Genomic DNA, 12,015 nt, shown 5'->3' with positions numbered 1-12,015 from the left:
TAGCTCAGCTAATGTGTATTGTCTCCTTTTGTCTTGCAGTGGGCACCAGACCATCATCCGTCTCTTCGCTGAGCGGAATCGTTGGCAGCATGTCCGCTGGCCCCACCTCAGGAAGCTGCACCTCTGTGAACACAGTGTGCTCGGACAGTGACCGACCAGTCAGCCTCAGCTCATCTGCCTCCTCAGCCTCCCTGCAGGACAGCCAGAGCTCCTTTGGCAGCAGTGGGGCTCTGGGCTCTTCCCACTACAGCTCCCCCTATCTACCACAGAATGGCAGTGACATCAGTCTGGACTTGACCCCCGTCACCCACCTGGAGGGACAGTGTGAGGCCGGGCATGCCAGTGCCAATGGCATGAAACGGTTTCACGCCGATAGCCGTGGCTGCGCTTGCTCTCCCATACTGACAAAAGCTCGGGACCCCAAAGCCAAGCTCTCGCATGCGGATAGGGTGGTGCTGGAGATCTTGGAGACCGAGCAGGCATACGTGCGGGACCTCAAGAGCATTGTGGAGGTGAGTCCTAAGCCTCATAGCTTTAGTTCTTGGTAAGTCATAGCTATGCTCCCCTGTGAGGTCTTATTATATCCTTTGCTCTTTCTAATTGATGATGTTGTGGAGGTGTGAGGATGTTGTGGAAGTATTGAGAAACATGGTGAAGTATTGTTGGCTTAGCATAACCAGTAGGCTTATCCACTCAACTTTGCCTAACAGTTCCTTTCCTAATACCCCGGCATTGAAGTGTGTAAAACACTGTGCAGGAAATAGGTCTAGTTTCCAGGGATCCAGAATCTGATCGGTTTTGAGATCCATGATCATGGTTTTTGTGGGCAAATGCCTAATGATTTTGTACAACCAATCTAAACTGTAAATACTGGACCTCAAGAGAAAAGGGTTCTGCTAAGATGTACATGTCCCTGCACCTGGCATAAGTATTCCAAGCAGGCCATTACGGACTGAACGAGTGGTGTATGCTGCCAACCTGATTACACTGGGTGATGTCCATGGAATGCATTGTGGTTTTCTGGTGTGTGACCTCTTGTTTGTGAGATTCTGATGGGATGTGTTGCGATTTGAGGTGTGTTATGATATACCAGCAGTTTTAAAATGTAAGGCTCATATCATGACTATTCTCTGCACTCTGTTAACAGCAGGGTTGCTTCTATTAAAACAAGTTTATTGAATGTCATGTTTCCCTCTTTGCTTTTCTGAGATGCTATTCTTTGTCTCCTCAAGAAACCTCCTCTAGATCCTTCTTTCCCTTCTAATTATTGCCCAATCTCGCTCCTACCTTTCCCTTCTAAATTTCTTGAATGCATGATAAATTCTCAAGTATCTTCTTACGTTAACTCTTTTTCTCTTCTTCCTATCTATCAATCCGACTTTCACCATCCATATTCTGCCAAACGACTCTTCTCTCTGTCTGTGACTCACCTCTATTGGCTCGCCATTCTAGGCAATCTTCTCTGCTGCTCTTGCTCAGTCTGGCTGCTGCTTTCGACACTGTGGATCACTCTCTCCTTCGCTCTTTTTCTGGTCTAGGTTTCGGTGGCTCTGTTATAAACTGGCTTCAATCTTATCTTACCAATCGCACTTACTCAGTTTCCTGGGCTGGTATTAATTCTTCTTTTCGTCCTCTTCAGTATAGGGTACTTCAGGGTTCAGTCTTTGTTCCCCTGTTCTTCCCTCTTTACAAGATTCCTCTTGCCACTTATTTCTTCTTTTGGTCTCTCCCATCATCTCTATGCTGATGATACGCTGCTCTTTCTTTCCTTCTCATGTTCTTCCTCTATACATTCAACTCTTAATTCCTGCCTTCTTGCAATTCCGTCTTGGATGGCGGCCCACTTCCTCCCTCTAAATCCCTCCAAGACTGAAGTTTGTGTCTTCCCTGCTATGATTTTACCTCCTCCTCTGCCCCCCTTTTATTTCCCCCTTCCTCTCTCTCTTTTTCTCTCTCTGGCCGGAATCTTGGAGTTATTCTCGACTCGCCCCCTTCTGCCTCTTCTCCTATTTCTCCTCTTTCCCTATTTCTCCTCTTTCCCGCTTCCGTCGGTTCCAGCTTTTTAATAGCTAGACTGTTTCTTTCCTCTGCTGCTACCCAAATCCCGACTGTTCCCCAACTCTTCTACTGATCTTCATTCATTCATTTTTGTAATTTGTATAGAAACCTTTGGTCATATTTATGGTCCCCAAGCGTTGTTTGGTTGAATGCCCTCAGATGGACCGAATGTCATGATCACTGCTTCCAAGGAGCCAGGATCAGCCCAACGTCCTTGGAAGCAGGCCCTAACCCTGATCCTAGGCACCAGCCGGTCCCCACAGGGACCTTTTGGACCTTGTCCTGGCGCCGGTGGCACCAGGCTCATCAGAAGCCTCGGTCCTGGCACTGGAAGCGCCGGGCTCATCATGGGTGTGAAGATGCTTGGGTGGACTTACCTGCGGCAGACCATGCTGCTGACTTGCCAGACTCTTAAAAGTCCTCTGTGAACTGGGACTACTTTTCTTACCTGGGTAGGGCAGCACAAATCCACTGGAACTCTTCTGGAAGCAGGAACTCTTTTCTGACCTAGGCGGGGCCGTGGAAGGAGACGCCTCATCACTCCAAGGCTATTTAAACCACACCCGATTGATGAAACGTGCTTCGCGTTATTCTGCATCTGCAGCAGAACGGTCACCGAGTCTGCTCCAGCTTTTCTTCTTTGGATCCTGAACCTGCAAGAATTATACTCACCATTCCGGTATCCGAGCAACATCAGCACCTGCAAAAGATAAGAAACCACAGGTTAGCAGAATGAACTTTCACACGCAGTGTTTGCTTACCTGATCCATCGGCAGCTGCCGTGCCTCACGTTGCTCCTTCGCCTGCAAAGACAAACAGCATTATTTCACTTACCGGCACGCCGTGCATTCCGGATTCTTCACGCTACATCTGCACAAAGACAAACAGCATTATTTTACTTACCGGCACGCCGTGCATTCCAGATTCTTCACGCTGCATCTGCACCAAGATAAACAGCATTGTTCTACTTACTGGCACGCAGTGCATTCCGGATTCTTCACGCCGCATCTTCACCTGCAAAGACAATAGCAGTGTCACTCTTACCGGCACGTGGCGTATTCCGGATTTCTTCATTCTGCATCGTCTCCTGCAAAGACAAAGAAAGAGACAGTAAGAGCGCTGCCATACTTACGCAACTCCAGGCGCTTCAGTGCCACGCATAAAAGACTATAAAGACTAAAGGTGTCCAGAAACTTACCGGTCGTGCAGTCAACGACGGTACCCATCCTCTGAAGTCAAGAGGCCCACGTTTCACCAGTGAAGGAACTGGCAACGGCACCCTGCACTAGACGCAGATGGAGAGCCCAGCATTCACCTATCTAAGAAACCTCACCCTTCGAGTTCGACATACAGTGCGGAGAGGGTCGACCCCAGAAGCCAACCGAATCCTGCACATCACGTTTCGTGTTACAGACACCTTCCTGCCAAGACCCGCGCCTCCGTGGGAATCAGGTGAGCGTTACAGAACGCGAAGCCAACCACTAAACTCCTACCCAGGCGCAATGGAAACTTCAGATACTGATCAACTAGCCCAGTTGCTTGGGGAATTAAGAGCAGAAGTACATGCAGCTCGCCAGGAAACGAGCTCTCTAAGAAGAGAACTGATAATTTCTAAGGAGCGAACAGAGGACCTTGCTAGGCAGTTGTTACAAACGCAGGCAGGACAGACACCTTTGCCCGTTCCAGGAGGAAGTTACCCTTCTGCCTCAGCTTCAAATCCAGTGCAAATCAATCTGCCCGGTAATGTGCCCTTGGCTCCGCCCGAACGCTTTGCTGGTGATCCAAAGAAATTCGCAGTGTTCATCAACCAGTGCCGCCTGCACTTCTTATGTCGACCAGCTGCATTCCCAACTGACCAGGCCAAGGTGGCTTTCGTGCTTTCTTATCTCAGTGGCAGCGCTGCAGATTGGTCGATCCCTTTAGTTACCCAGGATGATCCGGTTTTACACGATTTTCAAGCCTTCCAGGCCAGCATGGAGAAACTGTTCGCAAGACATGCACAAGGGCAGGCCTTGGACAATGAACTTCTCTCATTACGACAGGGTAACCAAGACCTCTTGACTTATATAGCCTCTTTCAATAGACTCATAGTGGAAACACAATGGCCCGAGGACAAGAGAATAACGCTTTTCTACAGAGGTCTGCGTGGAGAGCTCAAGGATGTGCTAGCGCAGGTTGTGAATCCTCCACAAGAATGTTCAGACTATATTGACTTAGTTGTCCAACTAGACCATAGACTACAGAACAGGAAGGCAGATCGCTCCAGATTTGATACCCGAGTGTTTTCCAAACCACAGACCTCGAATAAGGGAGCTGACACTGCGGAACCCATGCAAATAGGGGGCATGAGAGGACCTTTAACCCAGAAAGAGCGGGAAAGAAGAAGGCAGCTGCAATTATGCCTCTATTGCGGTAATTCAGGACACTTTCTTCGGGACTGTCCCGTGAAACCAGCTAAGAAGACTGTAGGAGCCGCGGATACCTGTACCACAAATTCTGAGCAGGGAAACAACCTCGCCCGACAAGAGTAGAGGTCCTCTTGCCGAGCGTTAAGATCTGTCCCGTGACCTCGCATTTCGTGATACCCATGGTCCTCATTAGTCCTGAACGTCCGGATCGTTTGCACGCAATTGAAGCTTACATTGACAGCGGAGCAATCGGTAACTATGTGGACCGTGAAATGGTGTCAAGGATGAATCTACCCCTTGTCCCTAAGGCAGTAAAAGACGTCATTACTACTGTGGATGGCACGGAGATAGCCTCCGGACCAGTAACGCATGCCACCCAAGAAGTGACGCTGTTAAGTCATAATGGACACCGGGAGAGAATAGTGTTCGATGTAATCAAGGCCCCTCAGTTCCAGATCATTCTGGGAATCCCTTGGTTGGAGAAGCACAATCCTCAGATTGATTGGCGAGCAAAGACGGTTCAGTTTCCAGAGTGTTCTACCACTTGTTATCCTCGACCTGATGTTTCACTGGCGGCGATCTCTTCTGAGGAGATTCTCAAATTACCTCCCGAATACCAGGAGTTCCAAGACGTCTTCCAGAAGGATCAAGCTAACACCCTACCCCCTCATAGGTCTTACGACTGTCAAATAGATCTGATACCTGGAACAACTCCTCCTTGCAGCAGGATCTATGCCCTCACCGAGCCAGAGAACCTACACCTCAGACAGTACCTGGACCAATACCTAGCTAACGGGTTTATCCGTCCTTCCAAATCTCCAGCTTCATCGGCTTTGTTCTTCGTTCCGAAAAAGGAAGGAGACCTTAGAACTTGCATAGATTACCGCGCCCTGAATCAGATCACTGTTAAAAACAGATACCCGTTACCTTTGATCCCTGAACTCCTGGACCAAGTCAAAGATGCCCGTATATACACAAAGCTGGATCTCAGAGGAGCCTACCACTTGGTAAGAATGAAAGAGGGCGATGAATGGAAAACGGCCTTTCGCACCAAGTACGGGCTATTCGAATATCAAGTGATGCCCTTTGGACTGTGTAATGCTCCTGCTGCTTTCCAATATTTTATGAACGATGTCCTTAGGGAACTCATTGACGTGTGTGTAGTTGTCTACATTGACGACATCCTCGTCTATTCATCATCGGAAGAAGAACATCAGAGACATGTTAAAAAGGTTCTCGAGAGATTGCGTCAACATAGTCTTTTTGCTAAGCTTGAGAAATGCGTCTTCAACGCAACAGAAGTCGAGTTCCTGGGATTCATATTGTCACCTAACGGAGTCCATATGGATTCAAAGAAGGTTGATGCAATTATCAAGTGGCCATCACCAACCTCTGTAAAAGGAGTTCAAAGCATGTTAGGATTCGCTAACTTTTACCGCAGATTCATTCCTGAATTTTCCCGGATAGTCCAGCCCATCACCGCTCTGTTGAAAAAGAACAGACGTTTTGAGTGGTCTTCTGAAGCGGAACAAGCTTTTCAAGACTTAAAAGCTAAATTCATTTCTGCACCTGTTTTAAAACATCCTCGCCCAGAACTACCTTACATCATGGAAACAGATGCTTCTAGTCTTGCTATGGGAGCAGTGTTATCACAAAGAGATTCGGTCACAAACCAACTACATCCGGTTGCTTTTTGGTCCCGCAAGTTTTCGCCTCCTGAGATCAACCATTCAATTACAGACAAGGAACTTTTGGCCATCAGATCGGCCTTTAAAGCCTGGCGGCATTATCTTTTAGGAGCCAGACACACAGTCACCGTAATGACTGACCACCGCAATTTACAATACCTAAAGACAGCCAAAGCTCAGTCTTCCAGACAACTTCGTTGGGCTCTGTTTCTAGCAGAATTTGACTTTATAATTACTTATCGACCAGGCAGTAAGAACGGAAAAGCGGATGCCCTCTCCCGGATGGGAGTAGATGAACATTTGATCAATCCAGATCCAATACCCATAATCCCAGAACAAAGGATTTTGGGTTTGGTCAGCACTCAATCTTTTGAAGACATCAAGACCACGGTGAAATCGCTCCTAACTCCGACCGATTTGCAGGACTGGCAATTAAAGGGAAAAGATTTCTCGGTAGATCAAGACCTACCATATTTCCGAGGACGATTGCACTTGCCCTGTGAGAAACTACAAAAACAAGTAATCTCCGGTTATCATGATTCTCTAATGGAGGGGCACCCTGGCATTACCAAAACCATGGAAAAGATCAAAAGACATTTCTGGTGGCCATCGTGGAAAAGGGATATTAGAGACTTTGTAATCTCCTGCGGTGTGTGTGCCCAGAATAAAAGTCAAAAGCAAAGACCAGCCGGCCTATTACAGCCACTTGACATCCCTCCCTGTCCATGGCATACCCTGTCCATGGATTTTATCACGGACTTACCTCCATGTTTGGGATATACTACCATCTTAGTAGTCGTGGATCTATTCTCGAAAATGGCTCACTTCATACCCTTGAAGGGTCTGCCTTCAGCCTCAGTATTGACCCGGGAATTCTAGGCAAACATTGTTCGCTTACACGGTTTTCCTTCGGTTTTAGTCTCCGATAGGGGAAGTCAATTCATCTCCCACTTCTGGCGCAGTTGCTGTCGTCTAGCCCAAGTTGATGTAAGACTTTCGACCAGTCACCATCCCCAAACTGACGGACAAACCGAAAGGACAAACCAGACACTAGAACAATATCTACGCTGCATGCTCCAACAAACAGAAAACCCCTGGAAGGACATTCTTTGGATCGCTGAATACGCGTACAACAATTCGACTCATTCTGGAACTGGGAAGACTCCCTTTTTCTTGTTATATGGACACCATCCTAGAACCTCCCACCTGGATCCTCCCCAAGAAATTGAAGCACCTGCTGTGGATCACTTGCATTCGGAGATCACCTGTGCTTTTAAGGAAGCCACTGCCCATCTGCAAAGAGCTAAAGCTCAATTCAAAAAGGCAGCCGATCGGCACCGTAAAGAGGCCCCTCACTACGCTGTAGGAGATCAAGTCTGGTTATCCACTAAGCACCTGCCTTTAAAAGGACCCCGCACTTTCATCCCGAGATACCTTGGGCCCTACCTCATATCTGCCATAATTAATCCGGTGGCTGCCAAATTGGAATTACCTACGCATATGAAAATACATCCAGTATTCCATGTCTCCTTATTAAAACCAGTACAACCAGAAACCCGATTGACCGAACTCCCGGAACCCGTTTTGGTAGACGGAGAACTCGAATTTGAAGTGAAGAACATCCTTGACTCCAAAATTTCCAGGTCTAAATTATACTATCTAGTTGATTGGAAAGGATACGGTCCCCAGGAAAGGTCTTGGGAACCCTCAGAACACGTCCACGCACCTCGTCTGGTCAAGAGATTCCATCTGAATCACCCCGACAAGCCAAAGCCCCCGGAGAAGACACACTTAGGAGGGGCCTTGAGGGGGGATACTGTCATGATCACTGCTTCCAAGGAGCCAGGATCAGCCCAACGTCCTTGGAAGCAGGCCCCTAACCCTGATCCTAGGCACCAGCCGGTCCCCACAGGGACCTTTCGGACCTTGTCCTGGCGCCGGTGGCACCAGGCTCATCAGAAGCCTCGGTCCCGGCACTGGAAGCGCCGGGCTCATCATGGGTGTGAAGATGCTTGGGTGGACTTACCTGCGGCAGACCATGCTGCTGACTTGCCAGACTCTTAAAAGTCCTCTGTGAACTGGGACTACTTTTCTTACCTGGGTAGGGCAGCACAAATCCACTGGAACTCTTCTGGAAGCAGGAACTCTTTTCTGACCTAGGCGGGGCCGTGGAAGGAGACGCCTCATCACTCCAAGGCTATTTAAACCACACCCGATTGATGAAACGTGCTTCGCGTTATTCTGCATCTGCAGCAGAACGCTCACCGAGTCTGCTCCAGCTTTTCTTCTTTGGATCCTGAACCTGCAAGAATTATACTCACCATTCCGGTATCCGAGCAACATCAGCACCTGCAAAAGATAAGAAACCACAGGTTAGCAGAATGAACTTTCACACGCAGTGTTTGCTTACCTGATCCATCGGCAGCTGCCGTGCCTCACGTTGCTCCTTCGCCTGCAAAGACAAACAGCATTATTTCACTTACCGGCACGCCGTGCATTCCGGATTCTTCACGCTACATCTGCACAAAGACAAACAGCATTATTTTACTTACCGGCACGCCGTGCATTCCAGATTCTTCACGCTGCATCTGCACCAAGATAAACAGCATTGTTCTACTTACTGGCACGCAGTGCATTCCGGATTCTTCACGCCGCATCTTCACCTGCAAAGACAATAGCAGTGTCACTCTTACCGGCACGTGGCGTATTCCGGATTTCTTCATTCTGCATCGTCTCCTGCAAAGACAAAGAAAGAGACAGTAAGAGCGCTGCCATACTTACGCAACTCCAGGCGCTTCAGTGCCACGCATAAAAGACTATAAAGACTAAAGGTGTCCAGAAACTTACCGGTCGTGCAGTCAACGACGGTACCCATCCTCTGAAGTCAAGAGGCCCACGTTTCACCAGTGAAGGAACTGGCAACGGCACCCTGCACTAGACGCAGATGGAGAGCCCAGCATTCACCTATCTAAGAAACCTCACCCTTCGAGTTCGACATACAGTGCGGAGAGGGTCGACCCCAGAAGCCAACCGAATCCTGCACATCACGTTTCGTGTTACAGACACCTTCCTGCCAAGACCCGCGCCTCCGTGGGAATCAGGTGAGCGTTACACCGAAGTCCAAATTTGGGAGAATTGGGAGGTGCTATTATGTGTGTGTGTGTGTGTGTGTGTGCATTTCGCTCATTGTCAAGACCCTACTAGTCACCCATGTCTGAATGGCATATGGATGGGCACAGCAGAGTCAAACTATGAACTAAACGGGGTGGATTGTATTTAAGGCGATAGCGAATTATGTTGGAAACTACAATTCAAATGTATGATGTTAAAGGTAGCTTCAATCGTATGGCAGAGGTGTTGTAGAATAGTGTTTATGTTTAATGTCAATGCAGGGTATGTGAAATAAGCCTGTTCCCTCTGCTAAATTACAAAGGTGTGGGGTGTGAGTGGAGAAAATGGGTTAGCTGTAAAAACAACAATGTTTACATCCTGGGTTCCATCTATGTACAAAAGAGTAGTGCTACATATCACCTAGATTCAAAAAGGAAAGCGGGGCCTAAAATGCGTAGAAAGATGTACTATAAACAAAATTAGGAAACGCCTAGTTTAAAAGGGAGCCGGGCCTAAAATGCCTACAACAGACATTGAATGTTTGATTTTAGAAACACCTTACGCAATATGTTGCTACCTTACGCGATTGGGCCAAATGTAGAAAATGGCCACCCTCCACAACTAGGCTCAATGCAGAATATAGCTACCTTACCTGGCATGGGTAATATAGCTCAGTGGCAACGCATTAGTCTTGGAAGCAAGATGACGCAGAGCAACACAGGTTTGAATCCCAGGTTTGCGCTTAGAAACCTCTTTGGTATTAAGCGCATTATAAAAAACGAATTATACAGACTCGCCAGTTTATAGCGATTTTATTTAGTGATTTGCAATAAAATCGCAAAATCAGCTGTTTGCCGCTACTCCCGCTAAATATATGTTAATGGCTGCGAAAATCTACACAGCAAACATTCCTCTGAAGGCTGTCTGGAGAGCGAGTGTTTAACAACTGGCCACCGTGTTTAGCATCTGCCCACCTATCTTCATTTGAAATGCAGTGCTACTTCAAGTACTCCGAAAGGCAGCTCTGTGGACACATCCTTTGATTTGAAAGGTTAATTGGCCGCACGAATGTCTCTGGTATCTTTTACAACATTTTGGACATACGCCAATCTGAAATCCCCATGCTGGAACTTGTCTGTGGACATCTTGAAAAAGACGGTGGTACATTGTTTACACCAATGAAGGAAGCGAAGGCTTCTTTCGGATCAGGGTGTGTGTTTATGGGGAAAACCCCTGCCATAATGCTCAAATTACACACATGACACTTCAGCATAAAGGTTGTCAGTGCATTCTAACTACGAATGAGCGCTACGGAAATAAAATGGCCGCCCATGTCAACAACTCGCAGAGAGTAACTAAACGTATTCAATCTGAATCTGTTTTCAGCAGACCTCGGTTGACCCTGGTCAAAGGTGAGCAGCCCCTCCCAGGCCTGCAAGTCCTACTGCTGCCACTTCTGTTTGTTTATTCTTCTTCCTGCTACACCTGTTGCTCTCTTTTCATCCCTTTGTTTACCTGCCATTGTTTCACATTTCATTCACCACCCTTTCCTTTTTTCTTCCTCTTTTTTTAAAAACCCTTTCTAATTTTTCCCCACAGTTTCCTGTGTTCCTTCCCGCTGCCAGTCTGAGCCCCATCGATCTCCTTTCCTCAGTGTATCTTTTCCGACGACCTATGGGCCTCTTCCATCCTCGTGTGCACTTCTCTCACACCACCATTGCATGCACACATTCGCACCCTTGCATGCACACTCGCTCTCTTTTACATACATTCTCTCGCGGCCGCTGCCCAGCATAACCACATGCCCCCACATCATCCTTATGCATAGTCATGCAACCTCTCTTTCTCACAGTCCACTGCTCACTCCTTTCTATCACATGAACACAGGACCCCAGATTGTCAGTGTTGTTTATTCCCTTAGCTTCCCCTTCTTTTTGTTCGACTTCCCTTTCCCATTTTTTAGCACGTTCTTCGCTTCGCCTGTCCCTCCTTGCCAATATGACCCCCCCATGCCAATTACGACACCTTACCGTGCCGCCCCTTCTGCCTCCATCTCCTGTGAGCACCCTCTCCCCAGGCCTGCCCATCCTATTACCAACACTTTCCTGGCTCCATCATCTGTGCAATTCCCGAAGCCCTCACTTCACACATCTGTTTACCTGCCCATGTCTTTTTTACCCCCAAATCACCAGTATCTATTTCCCAACAGTCCCATTATCCTCTTGCTTACCCTTCGACTTTCTCAACCTTTCACTGTAACTCTCCGTTGAAAATCTGAACGCCCATCATGCCTCCTAACGCCTGTGTTTATTTTGACTCCCTTGTTTCTCCTTCCATCATGTACACTTGCAACCACAGTGAGTATTCTCACACTGGTTCAGCATGCACACACACTCCTCCTTGCACTCACTATCTCTCACACGTTGCATGAACTCTCTTGTTCCCGGTGCATAGCATGCATTTTAACCCATTCACATGTCTGCACGTACCTTTTCTCTGTCACCATCACACACACCCTCACTCTAGCACTTTACCCTGGTCCCCAATGCAAAACTGGCCCAATCAACACCACCAACCAGGGCTGCAGACGCAGCACCGGCACCACCACTGCACTTGACCTCAGCGGCGGCAGCAGCAGCACCACTGGAAGGAAAAAAAAAACACCGCCCAGTGCAACCAACACCATCACTCTGGGCCTTACACTCTGCACCATCCCCAATCATGCCCTCCATGGCAGTGCCACCGCCATA

The 12,015-nt window shown here is 48.0% G+C and overlaps 1 protein-coding gene across 2 annotated transcripts in view; it reads left to right on the top strand.

Moving 5' to 3' along the window:
- PLEKHG2 (pleckstrin homology and RhoGEF domain containing G2) overlaps nt 1–12,015 on the top strand; it is a 718,440-nt gene that overhangs the window by 320,296 nt on the left and 386,129 nt on the right. For both annotated transcript variants that reach the window (XM_069644246.1, XM_069644245.1), the window contains one exon: nt 40–512. In XM_069644246.1, the coding sequence (XP_069500347.1) occupies nt 40–512 (473 nt within the window). The remainder of the gene's footprint in view (nt 1–39; nt 513–12,015) is intronic.

The sequence above is a fragment of the Ambystoma mexicanum genome, chromosome 2p, assembly GCF_040938575.1.
Source record: "Ambystoma mexicanum isolate Mex_15411 chromosome 2p, UKY_AmexF1_1, whole genome shotgun sequence".
NCBI classification, from domain to species: Eukaryota; Metazoa; Chordata; class Amphibia; order Caudata; family Ambystomatidae; genus Ambystoma; species Ambystoma mexicanum.
The sequence above is the reverse complement of the archived record's forward strand: the minus strand, read 5'-3'. Positions and strand labels throughout refer to the sequence as shown.